Raw genomic sequence first — 25,839 nt, 5'->3', positions numbered from 1 at the left:
GTCGATGGTGTTTGTGCTTGGGCTTACTATTAAAAGCAAGTTTGCCGATGAAGACCTCTTTTAAGAAGCAGCCCGACGGCTTTGCAAGAAAATCCAACTTGTGAAGCCTTTTCTCCTTCGCCTATTTCTTTAGGACCATTGAAGGAAAGTTCCTGGACATTTTGAACGACCCCATATTGATGATGGTCATTGGTCGCTGTTGAGGGAGTCTTACAAACAATCTTTGGACTTTTGTACACTCATTTAATATTAGAGCATTCGCGCAGAGTAATAGATGTTCATCAAATATAGCTACCCGACTTCATCGGAATCTTCCGATCTTATGATGATTCAAATCATGTCACGATTGTCAGTTGTTAATTGATAGAGCCGGTACTTCCTATGCATGCTCCATGAAATAGTTCTCAGCTTGCCTGGAGCGGCCTTTCACTTTCGATAATCACAAAGACCCTGCCAACATACGGGCGAAGTCTCTAGCTTCAAAATAAGATTGAGCGTTGTGATATAACCGCTTGTGCTTCAAAGCAATTGATTGTCTTATGCATTATTGTGCATCTAGGATGTTTTATTCCTTCCGGCTTTGATGAAGACACAGGAGAGAAGCTTAGAATTCAGACTAGGTTCCTTTTTTGCATTTGCAAGTTACTGCTTTCAAGCAATTTGTGAGTAAATTAGCATCTCTGAATGAAAAGCTAATCGGTATTAAAACGGGTGGGGGTGAGGCGAACGTTATTTACCTTCTGGCTTTGTCTTTGATATTTTACACATGATATGTCCAAGACTTTCAGTCGCTCCATTCCGGCAATGTGAAGGACGGACCTTTTTAGGGCAACTGTTGAGAAATAGATTTACAGTTGAGCCGCGGTAGAAATGATGTCATTTTTATGTGTGGTTGCATTAAACCTTTCCCAGTTATAAAATTCGAACCTAAGAGTATAAAACATGTACCGAGATAATTCCGTAATTGCAATCTTAAACTAAATTGGATCAAATTAAAACTATTCCTAAGATGCAACTACCTAAATGCGATCTCCATTCTTTACATTTTATATTTTCAACTTTTTTGCTTTTGATTTTGATTTTTGATTTTTTTAGGATTAACGACCAACTCACCACCAATAAAACGAGGGGTGACATTTTTACAATCTCAAAGCATGAATGGCAAGCTGAGAAGATGTCAACACGATGCAACGAAGATTTAGCTCAAATTACTCCTTTCTTTCCCTCGCAGAAAGGAACTTTCATCTATGCACACTATTGTCCAATATGATAAAAAAGTTGACAGCAACACTCACAGGAGACCTAACAAAAAGCGCAGGTAGCTGCCGCTTCAAAGGAACGAAGGCCCCACCAACCACAAATACAAGTTTGTCATCCGAACGAGATAAAAAATACTCATTCACTGCATAAATACATACGGACAGCAAGCTCCTAGGACATCTTAAGCACGCTTCGAGCATGAGAATGTGATATTCCAACATGAAATCAATGTGAATCCAAAGCTGTCTCTTTCTCACGTGGATATACATGCTGAGGAGGTCCAAGTAACGCCAAACAATTACCAACTTTGCTTGACTCGAATCTGGGCAATATGGATGGAATCTTATCATTTTTTATCGTTTCAAGCCATGAAATTGCCCAATTTGATGGAAAACGAACGTAACATCAATGTAGCATCTCTCTATATGTTCGCATGACTAAAATACTATTGAAATGGGATCAAAATCCTGACATTCCAAATATGAACAAAAGCGACCAGCAAACACCCTTGTTATGTTCAAGGCATGAAACGAAGACAATTTGATGAGATATCAATATATACAAAGCATTCTACATTTCCATCTCACTATACATGTTTATGCGCCTCAAGGACTATGAATGTAACATCATACACACGTCATTCGAATCAGAACTTCTCATGTCCAACAGCTTAGAGGAGTAATACCATGTGCATTTTCCGATGCGAGCTCAACATCAGTTGACACAGCAAACACACATATGAACATCAAACAACAAATGATACATGGCCTGCATTTGACTTATTGCACGCATAAACAACAAGCAACGCAGTATGCCTGTAAGTCCCAATTTGTTCAATCAACTATCTACAGGAAATGTAGTAAGACACAACCAACACAACTTCAATTGGACATCAAAACGTTTTTAAACAGAATGCAACAGGAACTAACTATCTACGATTCAGTCAGGCATTCTGTCGAGCAGGTTGTGAGCAAGTGGAATGAAGTACAGGGTAAACAGAATAGCTTTACAATTTGGAGTACTCAGCTAGACAATAGTAGAGACAAAATCTGAGTTCTAACAACAGACAACAATCGAAATAACAATTCGAAGCTCTTGGCAAAAGGCAGTGTAGAACAACCACATGATTGAGTCTCAGTGAATCGACCATATCCACAAAGATGACACTCAGCGATGACAAACAGGATCTCCTTGTTGTCAATTAAGCCGAAACAACTTCTTCTGCCACATTCTCATCATCATGTTCTTGATGATGTACTATGTCCCCCACCACAACTTGTTCTGCTCCCGCCACGTGGTGAAAAACAGAGCAAAAGTTAATGTTCTGAACCAAAGGATACCAAAAAGAAAACCTCAACGTGTCTTTTTGATGCCGTACTTAGCATACCATACTTCTGCACCCTTGCACTCACTGCATGGTTCCACAGATAGCTTTGGTAACTATGTACATACCTGAGGAGCAAGTCCTGCTAGCAACTGAAGTGAACACCTAAAAGAAGAAACTCCAGCTAGAAATATCGGGTCCCTCATGCCCAACCATACGATGTTGCTTTCTTGAAGGAGTCTATTTACATGTTTCGAGAGGACATCAGAAAATCCAATGATCATAATTGTAATGATCGTCAGGGAGAACCATGAAAACCAAGGTGAAGTAACATAAAAACATTGTTTGACGATGAAAAACATTGGAAAAGATGCTTTGAGCATCTAACAATGAAGATTGTCATATAAGCTCAATAATTTGGGCTCAAGTAAAGATGAAGATCGAAAGCACGAGTTCAGTGCAAAATGAAGGCGTCCAAGTAGAGCAAATCCTTTGACTTTGTGAGCAGCTGCTAAACTAGAGCTCACACGGAGCAACATATGTTTCTCTAACTGCTTAGCACTTGCATCATTCTCAAAGTCCTAGGCATAGCTTTTAATGCCTGCAAGTAGTTCCCAAGAAACTTCTTCAAGGACTGTCGCTGTAAAAAGCCAAAAAGCAGATTATGCAGCATCATCTTTAAACAAAAATGAGGCAAAACTACCAACGTAATAATTACAGAAAAATGATGATCAGACAGTGCCGGTAGAGGATGGGGGAAAGCGAAAGAAAGAAAATTAGTTGAGAGAACTACAAAGGACATGAAATTGCCAATCTGGAGAAAGGAATCGAACAAATCGAATAGTTGGCATGGCTAGGACAACTGCATGAGCAATCACGAATTAAAAGCTTACTACAGCCCTTTCAGAAACCGGATGATGGGGCATTCGCCTTAAAGTTCCGTCAATGTCCCTACTCTCCTTATAATACTCCCGTGTCATTGCCAGCACATCTTTTTTGTATCTAAGCTATATTAAGCGAAAACAGTTGCGCTGTACCAGGGGGAAAAGAAATAATAAACCCTCGAAGCTCATGCAATGAACCACGCAGAATATACTCTCTCCATAAAATACCAAAAACATTAAGAAGATATCCCTACACTCAAATCAGGAATCATGCTCACAGCAGTAATTCCACTCTCATCGAAGTAATGCTGCACCAAATATTGGTCCACACACTCATATCTTTTCGTTGCGGGACAAGGCACCTCTTTGTTGGTTTTACAGACAAACTATCAAGATTAATCACTCGGCTTGAAGAAAATAATTTAGCAAATATGAAGAGCTACGACATATAGCAATCACTTCATTCGCAAATTTAAGGTGGAAAATGGGTGTGTTTATTTTACTGAAAACTTTAACATAAAGGAAAATATTTTGCATGGAAATCATTTTCAAGGAAAATTGTTAGTTTTCATTTGTCTGGTGTTTCAAGGAAAGTGATTTCTTTCTTGCGAGAAGGGACCTGCATGTCACGTAGACCGTCTGGCGTCCACGTTAGCAATATCCGGCCCAAATTAGCCGGAATGACTGAATTGGCACTAGGTCAAAAGGTTTAAGATTAAATTGACACCAAGACAATATGTTTAGGACTTTTCTGACACTTTTCTCGTTTATGACTCTTGCCATTCTAAGATGGCAAGGCTTATGAGCTGTTCCAATTGTCTAAAGGGCCTCTCTCACTAGCCAACTTGTAGGATCAATCGCCTAGAATTCATCTGAGATTCTCTCCGACATTTTCTTTAGTGTTCAAATTTGATGGTTGAATTTTGCAATAGTAGAAACGACCTGGTAAGTGCGGCCGTTAGTCATCGGATTTCATCATCGCCTGAACTCACAATCGCTGCGTCCGACCACAAGCATTAAAGCTGTCTGTTAAGCTGCGGTGGATAATGGGGAGCGACTCCCCTGTTTCACGGCTCCACTTTCTGCCTGGTTCCAGCTTTCCTAATCCTTCCTCTGCATTTGCGTGCTTCTCAGGGAAAATTCGACGAACAGATTATCTGCGATGAAGCGAGAAACGATTGATCAGAAACTGAGATGATCAGAGATTAGAGTCTCGATCGTCCACGACGACGACGAGAATCCGAGTTTCAATGTGCCGAATCCAATTTCACCCGTCCCTGACTCACTGAGACTGACGTCCACTAATTCCAGTTAAAAGCAACGATGAACATGAAATCGCTTTTGAATTCTTCTTCACCTCCGAGAGGTATCGTGCGAAGAGTGATGGGCCTGGTGTTTTTATTCACCATTCATTATCTACGTTTTTTCCTTTTTGGGTACGAAAAAGGACCGAAGCGGTAAAAGCTCTTATCAATTCCAACACTTATAATAAATCCCCGATGTTTATATTAGAGGGTAAAATATCTGAGCTGCTTTGAAAAGGGTCCGTATTTTAGGGTCCATCCGTTTTGCGAAAAAAAATAATGATTCGGAAAATATTTTCCTTACAAATTGATCGCTAGTATCACTTATAAAAATGAATGAACGAAACATGAATTATTGTTGATAATGATAACATTTTTTATTGATTAATTATTTCAAGCGAGACGAACGATTATTTTTAGAAAGAAACTGTATTATTCCCCTTTCCATTATTTGCCGGTCGATACATTACTGTTATCTAATTTAGGCGCAAAAGGATTCTTTTCAGTGTGCGTACATTTTTTCTGGATGCTGTTGGACAATATATTACTCATAACTAAGCTGTCGTTTATGCTCCCTCAAAGTGATGGAGCATGGTTTTACCTTGATGCTTTGGATTTGGGGGTGGATTGTTACTGCATATGACGGGGGAAGATGGAAACTGGATGAAGAGTGGAATGAAATTTTTTCCTTGAATGACTCTTAGCAAGTGTATGCATGGCTATCTATACTATTCTTTTGGCCAAAAGCGGTCTATACTATCTAAAGATGCCACCAGCATTCTGTAAGTCATTAAAAATGCTTGGAAGTGAAGAGAAATAAAATCAGGAGAAGTCTGTGAAATTTGATTGATTGTTTTGAGATGATTGAGGATTATATTAGGATCCTATCTGTTTCTCTTCTTTCCTCAATTTGCAGAAGAGTTTGTGCAGTTGTCCTTTCATTTTGCCTGTTTGTTGGTTCTCAGAATTTAACTTTGTACAGAGGTATTGTACAAACTAATTTAGGCTGCATATACTGGAGAAGGATTATTTTCCCAAGACCAATCCTAGATAGGCTAAGAGCTTTTTAATTCGGGTTGAAAAGTTATCTTCTGTTACGTGAAATTGCATTGTCCTTCCCCCTTGATGAACATGTCGCATAAATTTGCTGTGGTAGCTAACCAGTGCCATTCCTCCTATTTTCCTGTCAAGAAGAAAACTGACTACCATTGTAATAGAGGTGAATTTAACTGTTACGTGTCATGTCCAGTTTCTCATGGATTGTAGTGGAAAGGAAGACAGCGAAAAGACTTCAGATACTGCATTCCTGAGTAAGAAGTCTGCTCTTATTCAGTTTGTGGAAGAAAGCCCAGTAACCAAAACGATTGTTTTCTGTAACAAGGTATGTTGATCTTTCAGTGTAGGCTGCTTGAAATTGACTCATCATTGCATTTACATCTCTCTCCCGACCATCTCGCTAACTCCTGACCTGGAGTTCGAGAGAAGGCTCTGAAGCCATCTGGATGGAGGACTCATCATTTCTTTTATATCATCCTTCTTCTTCTCCATATACAACTCCTTTTCATGCTGCTGTTTTACAAGAGTCGCGACAGGCAAATATGAAAGAGTTTGCTGCTTCTCCATCTAAAGATGTGTCCTTGTTTGGTTTGCACCGACAGGGATGTATATGCTTCTAGAGATAGATCTGCTCCGCGGCCGAGCTTGATCCCTAAAAGTAAGCCTTTAGTTAACCATGCATGGCTTGCCAAGACCCAGGCCTTCAGTGCTCAGTTCAAGCTTGCACATTTAATAATATAGTCGGTCTCAACAAGAATTAGATGAAAATAGTAATGGCTGGGACGGGTCTTGTTCTGTCTGGATTTTGCAAGTTTTCTGGTATTGGGCTCAGCTCAATTTCTCTGATGGGCAAGAGCCGAGTGTTAGCAAACGCTTGAGGCACTCACCTAGGCGCTCAGGCAAAGCGAGGCAAAGCCTCTCCTCCTCACCTCATCTCAGGCAAGGTTTCCTCTTTTAAGTTAAGCGCCTGAGGTGAGGTGCTCCTCCTATGAGGTATTGCCTGAGAAGATTTGTCTAGGTTAACGTTTTTTCTTTGACTTCCTTCTTTTTCCCGTTCTTAGTAAAAGTAAAGAAGAGAATAGGTAAATATCTTTTTGAAAGAGCTGTTGGAAGTGGAGGACAGCTACCAGGCTCTGAGAAGCCGAAAGCTTTGTAGCTTCTTTTATACAATGAAGGTCGATCTACTTATCCCGTAATCTCGCCTTTCTAATTCTTTGTTGACTTTTAGACACTCGCAACATCTTGCACCGGTGCAATATGTGCTGCGATGCAGACCTTGTATAACTTCTGATTCTAAGCAGGAAAGACCTAAGAAATTGTTTGTTGATGGATTTAATCCCCACTTTTTACTTAGCACCTCTCATTGTTCAGCCTAGCGCCTGAGGCATTGTGTGGTTCTGAGCCTCTTAACAGCGCGTAGTGCTTTTAACAGCACTGTTTGTGACACAGTCAAATGAAAGGCGGGTGCTTTTAACTGTTGGCGGGGTCACTGGGCACATATGGATTTACCAAAGACATGTCACTCTCATCTTTCCTTAAGTATTTGCAAGATCCTGATGTTTTTTCAACCATATGGCAGGGCATCACGAGGAATCGACATTACCTGAGTGGATCATGTTATTCTCTTTGACTTCCCGCGCGATCCGAGCGAATATGTACGCCGTGTTGGAAGAACAGCGAGAGGTGCTGGAGGGAAAGGCAAAGCGTTCGTCTTTGAAGTTGGGAAGCAAGTTTCCCTGGCAAGAAGGATAATGGAGAGAAACCGCAGACACGATCCCTTGCACGATGTGCCGTCTGCTTATGAATCGATGAGGTGGGACGTTCGTGCACTAAGCAGGATCAAATTCATGACTGTAGTGACAGGAGTAGATCCCATCAATCCATTCTTTTCTCCTGCATTTTACGGACGAGCGGCGCGCGGTAAGAAGTGAAGTCGTAAAATGTGTGTCGTTTGATGAGATTTTGGTTCTTCCATTTTGCATGTACATGTAGAGGGGGATCACAGAAGAGTGTATTCAATGAAGAGCTTGATATCAAGGTTACAAACTAATATACCTATATAGTTTCTTCTTTATTCCGTTCGTCGTTGAGAGGGAAGATCGATGCTCTTGAGGATCGAGACCGATTTAAGAAGTCTCGGAGGCCTATATTGTCTGAAGTTGCACTTTGTTGATAATGAATATACAAGAAGCTAATTTACAAACACAAAATATAATTTATGAATTTTATTTTGCATCTACGATACAATAAGCGGTTTACGAACTTTACTTTCAAAGCTAAATTACTCATTTCAAAGGTAAATTAAATTACTTCCTCTAAGGTAAATTACTTCGTCTTAAGAGATTTTGCTCCTCTTAATGGTATTATAATTTCCCTTGTAGGTCACACCTTATTGTTCTTGTACCTAGTAATATAACTCCAGCAATCGTGATTTAACTGATCTCAGTGTAATTTGGATTGCACCTGTAGTTAGTATTTTTCTTTTTCACGTATGAGTTTAGCTATAGACTTTGTACGATGAGAATGTCAATCACCTTAGTATAGTAACTTATCTTAAATTGTCGCAACAGACATAACTTGTAATTTGTACCAACCTCAATTTATTTTTTCTTACAGTGTAGTTGCAAGAATGGAAAAGACCATTTGACTAGAATGAAAGTTTCATTCCATTCTTTGAGGCCTTCTTGGTGTCATTCATCTCCGGAACCAGCTTAAAAGCCCTAGGCAAATTTTGTAGTCTACATCTTCTATCCAAGCAGTCCGATTGCATGACATGACCATAATAGAATGTATTTTATGTATCGATCACTCGCATCTCAATCAATTTTGATAGGGATAATAACATAAGTAGTTCATGTATTTTAATCTAATGTGCAATGTCGTCTATGAACTTTTAGTTTGTGCAATATTGTCCCTGAATTTTGACCAAATATGCAATCTCGTTCTTTGACTTTTAATTTGTTTAATGTTGTCCCTGAACTATTGGTAAATGTTTAATTTGACATGAACGAGAACGAGATTGTATATTATCTTGAGAAGCATGAACTTCACCATAAAAAAGCGAGCAATTTATCATGAGGAGGGTGCACTTCACCCTAAAGAGCATTGCACATTATTTAGAGCAGGACTGCATCTCAACAGGAACCTTGTAATTCCTCAGTAAACAAGCATGTCTTGACACCCTGTATTTAGCTGGGTCAAGAAATGGGGACCAGACAGCAACAAGGAGTTTTGTGCGAAGGAGAGGAAGAAGGGATCCAACGTCATTCTCCCTCTGCCCTCTTCACCTTGTGGAGTTGCAGGCCCCATGTCCAAAGCATCCAAAGAACAACAATAACATACAAACTACAGATAAAATGGCAAAGAAAATCGAAAAGCGATGTACATGGAGGGAGGGAGGGAGAGAGAGAGTAATAAATAAATTATTTGTGCGAAAAGAGCAATGAAAATAGAGAAGTAATTATATGAATTATAAAAGTTTGATGCCTTTGGCTTCCGCGCATGTCCCGCCACGATCACCCTTCTTTCCATGCTTTGCCCATGGGGCCTGCAACTGGGAAAGGTGAAGAGGTCGTCCTCTGCTTCGTACAATAATTCTAGTTCTTGTCTGGCTCCCATTTCTTGAGCCACCCCTTAAACCTTGTAGTTTCCGGAAAAAAAAAAAAACTCGTAGTGGATTAAATTTATCAATTTGTCCATCTTTGGAAAATATTGAGTTGGTGGACCAATTGTAGTTAGGTACTCCCACTATACACCTAATTAGACATAAGCCTATCTTATCTGATCTTACTGTCTTGAAATTCCATATTTTGTTTAACCTTGATACCAACGAGGTATTTACAATATTTTTTTTTCTATTTAAAGATATAGCGATTAAATTGTGTCTAAACCAGCTTGAAGGTTTGCAATGAAATTCGATTTGGGGCCACTCAAATTTTCCCTCCTAATCTTATGCATAATGTATCTTTACGAGAGCAAATCTAGGTAGCAACCATAATAATGAAGAAAAGTAACAGTTTTTTTTTCTTTCTGGACATTATTTAGATATGACTTTTTTTATCAAGTGTTTCTGGACACCCGTTGAGCAATCGACTGCGTAATTTTTGGAGCTTTCAGTACATTGAGCTCTCGTGTTAAGGTGGTATTCGATCTACATGAACAAAAATTATGTAATTACCTATCCTTTTTTTGATAATGGGATGGGGTTCATGAGGCTGCATCAATGAAACCATGATGCCATATGATCTATGTGATGCATGATGATGGTGGATGGGTGTGTTTGGGAATTCGTGTGATGTGAGTGGTGAGAGAGAACTGATTGAGCAATAATAGAGCAAGAGCTTCGGGGGGTTGGGTTGGAGACGGGGCCCACTTCTTTACTTTCTGAGCCTTTGGTGGCTTTAATGATGCCAAGACTTGTTGGTCCCACGTCCGACCAACTTGCTTCCGAGAAATTGAGGCAAGTGAAATGAAATTCAAATTCAAATTCAAATGAGACGAGATGAAATGCAACGGCAGCTCCTTCCGAGAAAGAAAGAGCACTTCAGTGCTTGAAAAGTCTTTGGTTCACACTATCATTTGATGCTATCGTCCTGGAAGCAAGAACTTGGGTTTCCTCTCCGCTCAGTACACTTTGTTTCGAACCATCCTCGCACTCTTGTTTAATCCTCTGCTGCTCACGAATCAAGCCATGCCCCTGGCGGAGCTCTTTCTTGGCTCCTTTCTTCAAGTGCTGTTTGATAGGTTGGCCTCTCGCGAGCTTCTCTACTTTGGGCAGCGCGAGGGTATCGATACGCTGCTGAAGAAATGGGAGAAGATGCTAATCAGTATCAACCAGGTGCTGGATGATGCAGAGGACAGACAACTGATTGGTGATCTTGGGGTGAAGTTGTGGCTCGAAGATCTCAGGAACTTGGCCTACGATATTGAAGACTTGCTAGACGAGTTCGCCACAGAATCTGCAGAAAACAAGTCCAAGGCAGAACCTGATACTAGCAAGGCGCGATCCCTTCTTCGGAGTTGTTGCTTCAGATTGAGCCCGAGAGCATTTATGTTCGACCGCAAACTGAGATCCGCGATAGAAGAGATGGATGGCAGATTAATGGATGTTATCACTCGAAAAGATACTCTAAACTTGAGAGAGACTAACGGGAATCGATCAGCAGACCGCCGACAGGATAAGCCGCTTCCCACCACCTATTTGCCTGAGCCTGGTTTTGTTAGTAGGGAGGATGAAAAAAGGGAGATCCTCAAATTACTGACAGGAGAAGAGGACGATAGAACATATGCGGATCTAAAAATGATTCCCATCGGGATGGGAGGTGTTGGGAAGACGTCTCTGGCTCAGCAAGTCTACAATGATGCTAGAGTCACCGGCTATTTCGATGCGAAAGCATGGGCTTGCGTTTCCGATAATTTCGACGTGCTTGCTATTACAAAGACAATCCTAGAGACAACCGTTGGCCATTTGTCTTGTGAAGGTAAGGACCTGAATTGGCTTCAAGATAAGCTTAAGGAAAACCTTTCGAGGAAGAAGTTTCTTGTTGTTTTAGACGATGTTTGGAACGAGAATTATGGAAACTGGACTACCCTTTTGAAGCCTTTTCAATCGGGAGCAAAGGGAAGCAAGATTATCGTCACAACTCGTAATTTCCGTGTTGCTGAAATAGCCCGTGCTCCACCATATACTCTAAAAGAGTTGTCACAAGATGCTTGTATGACTTTGTTTGCATTTCATGCTCTTGGAGTTGGAAATTTCGATCGTCATCCCCATCTTGAAGAATTAGGTCGAAAAATAGTGAAAAAATGCCAAGGGTTGCCATTAGCCGTGAAGACTTTGGCCGGGCTGCTAAGCTCTAAAGTCAGTCCCCATGAATGGGAAGCTATATTGAACAGCAAAATTTGGGACCTACCAGAAGAAAGTAATGACATCCTTCCGGCTTTGAAACTTAGCTACCTCCATCTCCCTTCGAATCTAAGGAGATGTTTTGCTTACTGTGCTATATTTCCCAATGACTATGAAATCGAACGGGATGAGCTGATTCACTGGTGGATTGCAGAGGGCTTGTTGGAGGGAAGAGAAGGAAAGAATCATTGGAATGCAGGTTTGAGACTTTTCAACGAGCTAGTATCTAGATCGTTACTTCAAAAGTCGAGTAGAAGTGAATCACGATTCTTGATGCATGATCTTGTGAATGACCTGGCAAAGCTAGTTGCAGGTGCAACCTATTTCAACTCAGAGGAGTTTAAGTTCGAAGGTAATCAATATACTGCATCTTTAGCTCGTCATGCCTCATTCATACCCAACCGTCGCATTGTGTCAGAAAGATTCAAAATATATCATGGAATGAAGGGACTTAGGAGCTTCATATCGTTAGATAAGCAATATAATAGTTCATTTTTGTCTCAGAAAGTGCTATGTGACTTGTTATCTAGATTGAAGTACTTAAGGGTGCTTTCATTAAGTGGCTACCATATCAGAGAGGTACCGGATTGCATTGGCAAACTAAGACACTTAAGGCACCTTAATCTGTCACATACTGATATTAGAACGCTTCCAAAGTCAGTTGTTGCATTATACAACCTAGAGGCTTTGATGTTGCGGGGCTGTCACTATCTTATTGAATTACCAAAAGGTATTGAGAAACTGATTAATCTGAGATTTCTCGACATTACCGACACTCCGAGCTTAAGAGCGATGCCACTGTATATAGGTAATATGGTGGGTCTTGAGATATTGTCCAAATTTGTAGTGGGAATGGAAACAAGATCGAGGTTAAAGGAGTTAAAAAAGTTGAATAACTTTCGAGAGGAACTGTTCATCTCTGATTTGCATAAGGTTCGAGAAGCCGAAGATGCCCAAGATGCCAATTTACACACGAAGGAGGGAATATGCCGGTTGACCATGCAATGGAGTACGGATTTTGAAAATTTGCGGAATGAAGAGCTTGAGGCAGAAGTCCTGGACTTTCTTCGCCCTCACAAAAACCTTGCAAATTTCGAAATATCCTACTATGGTGGCCTAGAATTTCCGTCATGGTTCGGAAGTCCCCGACATGTTAACATAGTTCATTTACGATTACATGGGTGTCGTCGCGCCAAAGCATTACCATCACTTGGGCAGCTATTTTCATTGAAAGAATTGTACATCGAAGGTCTAAATGCGATATGCACGATAGGGTTTGAATTTTATGGAACTAAAAGTCCTTTTCCGTCCTTAATTACTTTGGTGTTCAAGGACATGCCATTGTGGGAGGACTGGTCTCATCGCGTCGGCACTGAAGAAGTAGGAGTATTATTCCCTTGTCTTGAGCATCTCGTCATTAAGGATTGCCCTATGTTGATCGGAAGATTGCCTAGTCAACTAAGCTCCCTCGTAATGCTTGAAATCAACTCTTGTCCTCATATGGATGTCTCGCCCTCTATCACGAGCCTTCCATCTCTCAATGAATTAAACTTTGGAGGTTGTAATGAGGGGGTGCTGAAGAGTTTGGTAAACCTGACATCTCTAACTGCTCTTGCCATTGAAAATGTTGCTGAATTAACTTGCTTAAATCATGGGTTCACAAGCTCCTTGATCAAGCTAGAGAAGTTGGAGATGCGCAATTGTAACGAGTTAATATACTTGTGGCAAGATAGAGATGTCATCCGAAATCTCGCTTGCCTGAAGAACTTAGTCGTCGATGGATGTCCGAAATTCATATATTTTGTGGCTGGAGAAGGAGATATAGAGCTGCCCGGCAATCTCAAGACTATCAAATTGACAAATTGCGTCAATTTAGAGAAGCTCCCAAGCAAAATGCATACCCTCTCCTCTCTTATAAACTTGACGGTCAATAACTGTCCAAAACTCGTGTCCTTCCCCGAAACAGGTATACCGACATCGGTGGTATCATTAAATGTCAGTGGCTGCAATATGTTGCAATCTTTACCCAAAGGATTAAGTATTCATCCAGATGAACCAAGCAGTGGCAACAGCAGCAATAGCAATAATCGCATTGACATGACATCTTGTCTGCAAAAATTATCAATCTACGAATGTAATTCTCTGCCAGCCTCTCTATTCAACGAGGGTAGATTTTTACCTGCGACCCTCAAGACACTTACGATTTCTTACTGCAATGGAGTGGAGTCACTCGCGGAGATAAATGTAGACCGTCTTTGGTCGCTTCAAGAGATTGAAATTGGGGATTGCAAGAATTTGAGAAGTTTACCTCCGTGCCTACACACACTGTCCCATCTCACTTCCTTGGCATTGGTCAACTGTCCTGCGCTGGAGCTAGAGTGCTTCCCTCCTCTTCCTCTCAGCATCTCGAGATTTTCTCTTTATAATTGTCCGAAGATAAAATCGTTACCTGATAAGTTGTATCAACTTCCATGTCTATGTACACTCAATATTTCAGAGTGTGAGAGTATTGCGCGCTTCCCCCACGGAGGATTGCCGCCCCAGCTACAGGAACTTAAGGTATGGGATTGTGGGAGTATGAAGCAGCCGGTGAGGGAGTGGCTTACCCGCCTCACCTCCCTTCAATCTCTGTATATCGACGGCAGGGTGGGAGGAGTGGGAGAGGAGAAGGATCTTCGGCTTCCGCTCCCTTCCTCTCTGCTCCATCTCTTTATGCGGAACATGGGGAAGGTGGAAAGACTGTCCAGCAGTCTCCCTCCCTCTCTCCTGTTGTTATGGATCAAAGATTGCCCGAAGCTGAGGGAGTTGCCCCAGGATGGCCTCCCTCCCTCCCTAGAATACCTCTGGATCGAAAGATGTGGGATTCTGGAGGAGCGATGCAAGAAAGGGACCGGCCGCTATTGGCCCCTCATCCGCGAAATCCCGCTGGTCATATTGGCCGATTACGCAATTGAGTCAATTACTTAAAAGGATTCAGGCTCGAATGCTATATATGCGGAAGAGACGGGGGTTTTAATATATCTGAGCTTTGGCTTCTGTTTTTTGGAAAAGGGGGTTCCGTATTTTAATTATTTTTTTAGAAGATTTTAGTAGTAGTAAGCTTGAAGAAGCAGCAGCTGCTTTTGGGCGTAACCATCGCCATCCCAATCACCGCCTCTCTCCGCTTCTTCTTTCGGCTCTCCTCCTCTCGATCTCGCGAAGATTGCGATGGCCCTTCGGGGTAAAAACCAGGTATTTGATTTCAACCCGTTGTCAAATTCTCTCCTCAGATTTGGTACCGGTTCTTCCCCCGCCCCCCCCCTACGATCTCATCGATCCCGGCACAAATTGTTGTTGACGGGGGCTGCTCGCGTTTTGAACTTTGGATTTCTCGTCCACCAATTCTTTTGTCATCGCTACGCTCCAGTCCTCATTACCCAAACATTCTCTCCATCTTTGCTGGCCTCGCAGGTTAACATTGGCAATTCCCATCGGTGGAGCTTGTCAGTCCTAAAGTCCTAGGAGGAGGAGATGCGGAAGGGGTGGACCCTGGACGTGAGATTGCTCCTCATTGTAGAGGCGAAGAAGAACGGGACATACCACTGCGGGCTAGCTTCCTGGTTAACATCTCGGACTTTGGTGGAAGCTTTTCCCATGATTAGTCGCAGGGATAGAGGTATGTGTATGTTCTCTTTCCCTTGTTCAATAAGTGTCTTGTTTTTCCCGTGATGTTCGATCCACTAGATGAATCTAAAGTCTGGGCATGATTTATGTGATGAATAAATAGCAAAAGACGAGTTTGAAAAATGTTTGAAAGTTGCATTGCATCGAAGAAGTATGGCTCAGAACTTCAGGATGGATAGAGCAAGTTCATGTCATGTTAATGGCAATTAAGGTGTTTTAAATCCTCTTTCCCGTTTTAGTCTGGAAACTCCATTTACACACATTTACTAAGTTGTGGAATGCACCTCACTAATTTTGATTCTTTTATGTGAAAATTACTAAGTGTTATGATATATATATATCACTTGGCTCGTTTCCTGAAAGCTTAAGCTTTTAAAAGATGCATTTGTCTAACATGCAGCAATCAAATCAAACAGCATGAGCAATCAGCCAACCCTATGTTCTCGTTTGGTTCTTTCTTCTAGTTATTTTGGATGGTCTGAAAGGCTTTCAGACAATCTCATAAAATCATCAGATTACAACAAGATTTAAAGCTTGGACAGTTAAAAGCCACTCATATGCCGAAGACCTTCTGCTTATTAAATCTTTTATTTATAGTATGGTTAACTATTAGAGCCAACTCTTTCTGTTGCCAAGAAAGTTTTTGAAATGGTTGAGCACAAGTGTAGAGCTTTCATTTGGAAGGGAGATCCGGATGCTAAAAGAGGGAGCAAAAGTTAGATGGGACACTGTCTGTCCTGCTAAGCAGTTTGGAGGCCTTAGCATTCAAAGACTGGATTTGTGAAATCTGGCTTGTATTTTAAAGTGTCTGTGGAGTATTTTGTTGAGGTACGGTCTCTATGTTTTTCCTGGCTCTATAGCTATCATCTTGACTGGAAACCAGATGCTCCTTATGCTTGGAAGAAGTTATTAAAAGTCGGGAATATCTTGAAACCCCGCATTAGATATATAGTGGGTAATGGATATAATATTTCTCTTGGTATGATTTGTGACACCATGCTAGGATCTTGCCGGAATCATTTCTCAAGGAGAATGACTTATGAATCTTCTCTTCCTCTGCAGGCCAAAGTATCTGCTGTTATTCGTAACTCTCATTGGAAGTGGCCCGCTGCTAGGTCTAGAGAGTTGGTTTCCATCCAAGCTGCTGTTTGTGGTGTGAATTTTCCTAATTCCTCAGCTGCAGAGAATGTTGTATGCACAGCTTCTTCAACTGGTTGCCTGAACTCTTTTGTTGCTTGGGAAATTGTCAGAAACAAGAATGCTGATGTTGACTGGTACAGACTTTGTGGTTCTCCCCTAATGTGCCAAGATTTGGCTTTAATTCTTGTTTAGTAATACATGACAAAAACCCTACTTTTGAGAGGATTAACAGTTGGTCTGTTGGGAGAACAAGATCTCTCTACATGTTTTGTAATCTAAGTATTGAATCTCGCTCTTATCTAATTTTTCAAGTGTAGTTTCTCTAGTGAAGTACAGAGGAAGGTCTTAATTTTGTTCAGCTAATCACTGAATCTCGCTGTCATTTAGTTCTTGATGTTTAATGTATTCAACATTATCGAGTTCTCCGTTAAGCATTGTTTTGAGTGTTGCCTTGGTGTCAAAATAAGATTGGCACCGACAAGCGTTGTAGGTTGTCTTGCTTGGGAATCCTAAGTTTGTGAAAACCATCCAGCTAGAGTAAGGTTTGTTCGAGGTTGTGCTTCTTGTTGTTTTTGGTGTGTAAAGTTGCGTGTTTTAATCCGAAAACTATCCAGTGACGGCTGATAAATGTCAATTTCAACCCTCTTCTTTTCGGGTCCAATTTTTATGAGGTCCGGTTACTGACCTTCACATTTCTCCAGATAGTCATTGGAGGAAGAAGCACAATCGATGAAAAGGAGTTGTTACAAGGTTAAAAAGATAAATGTTTATTGACTAAGATTTCGAGAGAGACCAAGAGATTCCGAGAGAGACTTTACAACATTTTATTTTGCATTCATGGTAATTCCGTAGGAAATTCAACCTCCAAATTCGGACCTTTTTCTTGTAGCTATTTGCCATAATATCATCATCATTTTAATAAAGAAATTATTTGTAAAAAATAAATAAAATAAATAAAAATAAAGAAATTGTTTGGAACGGTCGATGGTGTTGTTGCTTGGGCTTACTTTTAAAAGCAAGTTTACCGATGAAGACCTCTTCCAAGAAGCAGCCCTACGGCTTTGCCAGAAAGTCCAACTTGTGAAGCCTTTTCTCCTTCGCCTATTTCTTTAGGACCATTGAAGGAAAGTTCCTGGACATTTTGAACGACCCCATATTGATGATGTTTGCTGTTGAGGGAGTCTTACAAACAATCTTTGGACTTTTGTAAACTCATTTAATATTAGAGCATTCATGCAGAGTATCAGATGTTCATCAAATATAGCTACCCGACTTCATCGGAATCTTCCAATCTTATGATGATTCAAATCATATCACGATTGTCAGTTGTTAATTGATAGAGCCGGTACTTCCTATGCATGCTCCATGAAATAGTTCTCAGCTTGCCTTGAGCAGCCTTTCACTTTCGACAATCACAAAGACCCTGCCAACAGACGGGCGAAGTCTCTAGCTTCAAAATAAGATTGAGCGTTGTGATATAACCGCTTGTGCTTCAAAGCAATTGATTGTCTTATGCATTATTGTGCATCTAGGATGTTTTATTCCTTCCGGCTTTGATGAAGACACAGGAGAGATGCTTAGAATTCAGACTAGGTTCCTTTTTTGCATTTGCAGGTTACTGTTTTCAAGCAATTTGTGAGTAAATTAGCATCTCTGAATGAAAAGCTGATCGGTATTAAACTGGTGGTGGTGAGGCGAACGTTATTTACCTTCTAGCTTTGTCTTTGATATTTACACATGACATGTCCAAGACTTTCAGTCGCTCCATTCCGGCAATGTGAAGGACGGACTTTTTTAGGGTAGCTCTTGAGAAATAGATTTACAGTTGAGCCGCGGTAGAAACGATGTCATTTTTATGTGTGGTTGCATTAAACCTTTCCCAGTTATAAAATTCGAACCTAAGAGTATAAAACATGTACCGAGATAATTCCGTAATTGCAATCTTAAACTAAATTGGATCAAATTAAAACTATTCCTAAGATGCAACTACCTAAATGCGATCTCCATTCTTTACATTTTATATTTTCAACTTTTTTGCTTTTGATTTTGATTTTTGATTTTTTTAGGATTAACGACCAACTCACCACCAATAAAACGAGGGATGACATTTTTACAATCTCAAAGCATGAATGGCAAGCTGAGAAGATGTCAACACGATGCAACGAAGATTTAGCTCAAATTACTCATTTCTTTACCTCGCAGAAAGCAACTTTCATCCATGCACACTATTGTCCAATATGAAAAAAAAGTTGACAGCAACACTCACAGGAGACCTAACAAAAAGCGCGGGTAGCTGCTACTTCAAAGGAACGAAGACCCCACCAACCACAAATACAAGTTTATCATCCAAATGAGTTTAAAAAATACTCATTCACTGCATAAATACATACGGACAGCAAGCTCCTAGGACATCTTAAGCACGCTTCGAGCATGAGAATGTGATATTCCAACATGAAATCAATGTGAATCCAAAGCTGTCTCTTTCTCACGTGGATATACATGCTGAGGAGGTCCAAGTAACGCCAAACAATTACCAACTTTGCTTGACTCGAATCTGGGCAATATGGATGGAATCTTATCATTTTTTATCGTTTCAAGCCATGAAATTGCCCAATTTGATGGAAAACGAACGTAACATCAATGTAGCATCTCTCTATATGTTCGCATGACTAAAATACTATTGAAATGGGATCAAAATCCTGACATTCCAAATATGAACAAAAGCGACCAGCAAACACCCTTGTTATGTTCAAGGCATGAAACGAAGACAATTTGATGAGATATCAATATATACAAAGCATTCTACATTTCCATCTCACTATACATGTTTATGCGACTCAAGGACTATGAATGTAACATCATACACATGTCATTCGGATCAGAACTTCTCGTGTCCAACAGCTTAGAGGAGTAATACCATGTGCATTTTCCGACGCGAGATGTATGAACATCAAACAACAAATGATACATGACCAGCATTTGACATATTGCACACATAAACAACAAGCAACGCAGTATGCCTGTAAGTCCAAATTTGTTCAATCAACTATCTACAGGAAATGTAGTAAGACACAACCAACACAACTTCAATTGGACATCAAAACGTTTTTAAACAGAATGCAACAGGAACTAACTATCTACGATTCAGTCAGGCATTCTGTCGAGCAGGTTGTGAGCAAGTGGAATGAAGTACAGGGTAAACAGAATAGCTTTACAATTTGGAGTACTCAGCTAGACAATAGTAGAGACAAAATCTGAGTTCTAACAACAGACAACAATCGAAATAACAATTCGAAGCTCTTGGCAAAAGGCAGTGTAGAACAACCACATGATTGAGTCTCAGTGAATCGACCATATCCACAAAGATGACACTCAGCGATGACAAACAGGATCTCCTTGTTGTCAATTAAGCCGAAACAACTTCTTCTGCCACATTCTCATCATCATGTTCTTGATGATGTACTATGTCCCCCACCACAACTTGTTCTGCTCCCGCCACGTGGTGAAAAACAGAGCAAAAGTTAATGTTCTGAACCAAAGGATACCAAAAAGAAAACCTCAACGTGTCTTTTTGATGCCGTACTTAGCATACCATACTTCTGCACCCTTGCACTCACTGCATGGTTCCACAAATAGCTTTGGTAACTATGTACATACCTGAGGAGCAAGACCTGCTAGCAACTGAAGTGAACACCTAAAATAAGAAACCCCAGCTAGAAATATCGGGTCCCTCATACCCAACCATACGATGTTGCTTTCTTGAAGGAGTCTATTTACATGTTTTGAGAGGACATCAGAAAATCCAATGATCATAATTGTAATGATCGTTAGGGAGAACCATGAAAACCAAGGTGAAGTAACATGAAAACATTGTTTGACGATGAAAAACATTGGAAAAGATGCTTTGAGCATCTAACAATGAAGATTGTCATATAAGCTCAATAATTTGGGCTCAAGTAAAGATGAAGATCGAAAGCACGAGTTCAGTGCAAAATGAAGGCGTCCAAGTAGAGCAAATCCTTTGACTTTGTGAGCAGCTGCTAAACTAGAGCTCACACGGAGCAACATATGTTTCTCTAACTGCTTAGCACTTGCATCATTCTCAAAGTCCTAGGCATAGCTTTTAATGCCTGCAAGTAGTTCCCAAGAAACTTCTTCAAGGACTGTCGCTGTAAAAAGCCAAAAAGCAGATTATGCAGCATCATCTTTAAACAAAAATGAGGCAAAACTACCAACGTAATAATTACAGAAAAATGATGATCAGACAGTGCCGGTAGAGGACGGGGGAAAGCGAAAGAAAGAAAATTAGTTAAAAGAACTAAAAAGGACATGAAATTGCCAATCTGGAGAAAGGAATCGAACAAATCGAATAGTTGGCATGGCTAGAACAACTGCTTGAGCAATCGCGAATTAAAAGCTTACTACAGCCCTTTCAGAAACCGGATGACGGGGCATTCGCCTTAAAGTTCCGTCAATGTCCCTACTCTCCTTATAATACTCCCGTGCCATTGCCAGCACATCTTTTTTGTATCTAAGCTATATTAAGCGAAAACAGTTGCGCTGTACCAGGGGGAAAAGAAATAATAAACCCTCGAAGCTCATGCAATGAACCACGCAGAATATACTCTCTCCATAAAATACCAAAAACATTAAGAAGATATCCCCACACTCGAATCAGGAATCGTGCTCACAGCAGTAATTCCACTCTCATCGAAGTAATGCTGCACCAAATATTGGTCCACACACTCGTATCTTTTCGTTGCGGGACAAGGCACCTCTTTGTTTGTTTTACAGACAAACTATCAAGATTAATCACTCGGCTTGAAGAAAATAATTTAGCAAATATGAAGAGCTATGACATATAGCAATCACTTCATTCGCAAATTTAAGGTGGAAAATGGTAGGGGTGAGCACGGTTCTAGGGTAGAACCGGGAACCGAAAAACCGAACCGGCGGGTAAGGTTCGGTTCCCGGTTCTAGGGTGGGCGGTTCCGGTTCTCGGTTCCAATTTTTTAGGAACCGCCGGTTCCCGGTTCCGGGTTCCCGGTTCCGGAACCCGGAACCGGAACCAACGCTCTTCCTAGTAAAAAATAAAAACCCTAACTTTTCTTCACAAATTTCTCTCTCTCGGTTGCTCCTCCGTTGCACCCTCTCTCCCACTCCCCGCACCCACGACTTGACGAGACCTTCTTGCCTCTCCTCGCTCCGTTCGGCGTCCGCCTTGGCTCTTCCTCTGTCTTCATCAACCGCGGTCCGGCTCATCCACGGTGGATTTCCGATTCTGGGTTTTTTTGGTGACCAATCGAGTGGCCTGTGGCTGGAGGTGCAAGAAGGGAGCGAGCAAGGACAAGAGTAAGTGTCAGTTGACGCCCGCGCTCCCTCTGCCCACTCCTCCCCTCGCCAAGGCATGGGCTCGAACCCCTCGACTTCGATCATCGATGCGACCTCGAAATTTGACGTCTTTTCTTTGGGTGGTGTGGTTTCAGTTTCAGATCGGGCTATACCAACTTTCGGTGAGGCGGATAAAGAGAGGAACATTGCCCATGCTCGCGACGCGATTCGGGAGGCCGTGGACAAGGGCGCTCAGCTTGTTCTCTTGCCCGTGAGTCTCTCTGCATTAGGTAGATTTAGCAGATGTTTAGGCAAATGTAGCCCGTGTTGAATGAAAAAGGTCATTGAGCATTTCGTGTAGCTGCGGAAAGTTTGGATGTGCCTCCTGATTGCAAAATGGGAAATTTATGGCTTACAAGAACTTTGTATACCTTATCAAATGCCCTTTTGTGAAGGCGTGCACTAGAAGAAAGAATGGATAAAAGCATCTTGAGCGGGCACGTGTCTGTTTCATTAGTTTTGGGTGACTTTCTGTGGCTAAGTTCTTATTGATGCTTATGTAATTGCTATGTTTTTATACTGCAAGCTTTGGCTTCCAGTAAAATCAGAAATATTTGTAGCCTGCGCCGTTCTATAAAAGGAGGGAAAAATCACGCAGCTTGCCCCATGGTTTTGTTGACTCTGTACCAGGAAATATGGAACAGTCCCTATTCAAATGATAGCTTCCCTGTTTATGCTGAGGACATTGATGGAGGTTCATCTCCTTCAACTGCTATGTTATCTGAAGCTGCTAAGGCCTTGAAGGTTACCATAGTGGGCAGTTCAATCCCAGAAAGATGTGGTGATCGATTGTACAACGCTTGCTGTGTTTTTGGTTCCATTGGAGTGCTGAAAGCCAAGCACCGCAAGGTAACTTTTCTTTCCTTAAGTAACTATGTATGGAACATTTAGTTGCCTGAGTCTTCTGGTCTATCTGTTGTTTGAGTTGTTTTCTTTTCTTTTCTTTTCTTTTTGGCTCTATGCAGACGTTGGACGTATTGGTATAGGCATATGTTATGATATTCGGTTTCAGGAATTGGCAATGATTTATGCTGCAAGAGGTAGGTTTCGTTTCCTCTTCGTCTATTTTGCATTTCCTACAATGTTGACTGCATATTGGTGCTGGGGCTACCACTGGCCCAGTCTATGCAGTTCGAAAGTAAGAAGATTTCTGACAGTAAACACGTATGTCTTAAGTGGTGGACCTTTGGATTGTTTTCCTTTGATTTATTTTCGTTTTATCCCTTCCAATGATTTTTAAGTTGAACATCAGCAAAGTAAGCCTTGCACAAAGGGGGCTTAGCTGTATAAATGCTTTTACGACATTGCGATATGTCCTCTATTGCTTTTTGTATAGAAGATATCTCTTTGCAATATTGAGTCCTAATTAGCTAGTTTTTGCCTCCTCCACTATTATATTGTTTTAAGTTTCTTTCCTAGATTAACGAGGTTTGCTATTGGTGTTGCTAATTGGCCTTTTATTGACAATATCATTCTACTAAATATATTTGCACTGATCCATTGATAATAAAGTTATATGATGCTGAACTCTTGGTGTTTTCTATTCTGCATAAATGGATCTAGGTTGTTAGATAATATCCCCTTTCTACTAAGCGAAATATTATTTTTTAATAACTAGTCATTGTTGCGTTTATTTTCGTTTTGTTTACTTAAAAACGAAATTAAAAAAAAGAACCTGTTGGAACCTGGAACCGACCCTGGAACCTGTGACAGGGTAGGTTCCAGGTTTCACGTTCTGACGGGTAGGTTCCAGGTTCCAAAAAATGAGGAACCTGTACCTGAGGGTAGGTTCCAGGTTCTAAGCGGAACCGAACCGGAACCTGGAACCGCTCACCCCTATAAAATGGGTGTGTTTATTTTACTGAAAACTTTAACATAAAGGAAAATATTTTCCATGGAAATCATTTTCAAGGAAAATGGTTAGTTTTCATTTGTTTGGTGTTTCAAGGAAAGTGATTTCTTTCTTGCGAGAAGGGACCTGCATGCCACGTAGACCGTCCGCCGTCCACGTTAGCAATATCCGGCCCAAATTAGCCGGAATGATTGAATTGGCACTAGGTCAAAAGGTTTAAGATTAAATTGGCACCAAGACAATATGTTTAAGACTTTTCTGACATTTTTCTCGTTTATGACTTTTGCCATTCTAAGATGGCAAGGCTTATGAGCTGTTCCGACTGTCTAAAGGGCCTCTCTCACTAGCCAACTTGTAGGATCAATCGCCTAGAATTCATCTGAGATTCTCTCCGACATTTTCTTTAGTGTTCAAATTTGATGGTTGAATTTTGCAATGCAATAGTAGAAACGACCTGGTAAGTGCGGCCGTTAGTCATCGGATTTCATCATCGCCTGAACTCACAATCGCTGCGTCCGACCACAAGCATTAAAGCTGTCTGTTAAGCTGCGGTGGATAATGGGGAGCGACTCCCCTGTTTCACGGCTCCACTTTCTGCCTGGTTCCAGCTTTCCTAATCCTTCCTCTGCATTTGCGTGCTTCTCAGGGAAAATTCGACGAACAGATTATCTGCGATGAAGCGAGAAACGATTGATCAGAAACTGAGATGATCAGAGATTAGAGTCTCGATCGTCCACGACGACGATGAGAATCCGAGTTTCAATGTGCCGAATCCAATTTCACCAGTCCCTGACTCACTGAGACTGACGTCCACTGATTCCAGTTAAAAGCAACGATGAACATGAAATCATTGATTCCGAGAGGTATCGTGCGAAGAGTGATGGGCCTGGTGTTTTTATTCACCATTCATTATCTACGTTTTTTCCTTTTTGGGTACGAAAAAGGACCGAAGCGGTAAAAGCTCTTATCAATTCCAACACTTATAATAAATCCCCGATGTTTATATTAGAGGGTAAAATATCTGAGCTGCTTTGAAAAGGGTCCGTATTTTAGGGTCCGTCCGTTTCGCGAAAAAAAATAATGATTCGGAAAACATTTTCCTTACAAATTGATCGCTGGTATCACTTACAAAAATGAATGAACGAAATATAAATTATTGTTGATAATGATAACATTTTTTATTGACTAATTATTTCAAGCGAGACGAACGATCATTTTTAGAAAGAAACTGTATTATTCCCCTTTCCATTATTTGCCGGTGGATACGTTACTGTTATCTAATTTACGCACAAAAGGATTCTTTTCAGTGTGTGTACATTTTTTTCTTGATGCTTTTGGACAATATATTACTCATAACTAAGCTGTCGTTTATGCTCCCTAAAAGTGATGGAGCATGGTTTTACCTTGATGCTTTGGATTTGGGGGTGGATTGTTACTGCACATGACGGGGGAAGATGGAAACTGGATGAAGAGTGGAATGAAATTTTTTCCTTGAATGACTCTTAGCAAGTGTATGCATGGTAATCTATACTATTCTTTTGGCCAAAAGCGGTCTATACTATCTAAAGATGCCACCAGCATTCTGTAAGTCATTAAAAATGCTTGAAGGTGAAGAGAAATAAAATCAGGAGAAGTCTGTGAAATTTGATCGATTGTTTTGAGATGATTGAGGATTATATTAGGATCCTATCTGTTTCTCTTCTTTCCTCAATTTGCAGAAGAGTTTGTGCAGTTGTCCTTTCATTTTGCCTGTTTGTTGGTTCTCAGAATTTAACATTGTACAGAGGTATTGTACAAACTAATTTAGGTTGCATATACTGGAGAAGGATTATTTTCCCAAGACTAATCCTAGATAGGCTAAGAGCTTTTTAATTCGGGTTGAACAGTCATCTTCTGTTACATGAGATTGCTTTATCCTTCCCCCTTGATGAACATGTCCCATAAATTTGCTGTGGTAGCTAACCAGTGCCATTCCTCCTATTTTCGTGTCAAGAAGAAAACTGACTACCATTGTAATAGAGGAGAATTTATCTCTTACATGTCATGTCCAGTTTCTCATA

The 25,839-nt window shown here is 40.8% G+C and overlaps 1 protein-coding gene, 1 long non-coding RNA gene and 2 pseudogenes across 2 annotated transcripts; 3 read left to right on the top strand and 1 right to left on the bottom strand.

Annotated features, from left to right (window-relative positions):
• The first annotated feature begins 10,379 nt into the window (after positions 1 to 10,379).
• Positions 10,380 to 14,700, top strand: LOC130137721 (putative disease resistance RPP13-like protein 1). The gene is made up of 2 exons (XM_056309670.1): positions 10,380 to 11,749; positions 11,888 to 14,700. The coding sequence occupies exons 1-2, from the start codon at positions 10,519 to 10,521 to the stop codon at positions 14,698 to 14,700; spliced, it is 4,044 nt and encodes a 1,347-aa protein (XP_056165645.1). The 5' UTR covers positions 10,380 to 10,518.
• Positions 14,701 to 15,243: 543 nt separating this feature from the next.
• LOC130137684 (uncharacterized) lies at positions 15,244 to 16,967 on the top strand (annotated as a pseudogene).
• A 2,634-nt stretch (positions 16,968 to 19,601) lies between these two features.
• Positions 19,602 to 21,357, bottom strand: LOC130137726 (uncharacterized). Its single transcript, XR_008816101.1, has 2 exons — positions 20,959 to 21,357; positions 19,602 to 20,705 (listed from the first exon to the last, which is right to left on the bottom strand). It is a non-coding gene; the product is annotated as an uncharacterized LOC130137726 (long non-coding RNA).
• A 76-nt stretch (positions 21,358 to 21,433) lies between these two features.
• On the top strand, positions 21,434 to 23,307 carry LOC130137683 (omega-amidase, chloroplastic-like; annotated as a pseudogene).
• The last annotated feature ends 2,532 nt before the right edge of the window (positions 23,308 to 25,839 follow it).

The sequence above is a fragment of the Syzygium oleosum genome, unplaced genomic scaffold (genome assembly GCF_021117445.2).
Source record: "Syzygium oleosum isolate NSW1041296 unplaced genomic scaffold, Sole_v2.1 Sole_v2.03, whole genome shotgun sequence".
In the NCBI taxonomy this organism is placed as follows: Eukaryota; Viridiplantae; Streptophyta; class Magnoliopsida; order Myrtales; family Myrtaceae; genus Syzygium; species Syzygium oleosum.
The sequence above is the reverse complement of the archived record's forward strand: the minus strand, read 5'-3'. Positions and strand labels throughout refer to the sequence as shown.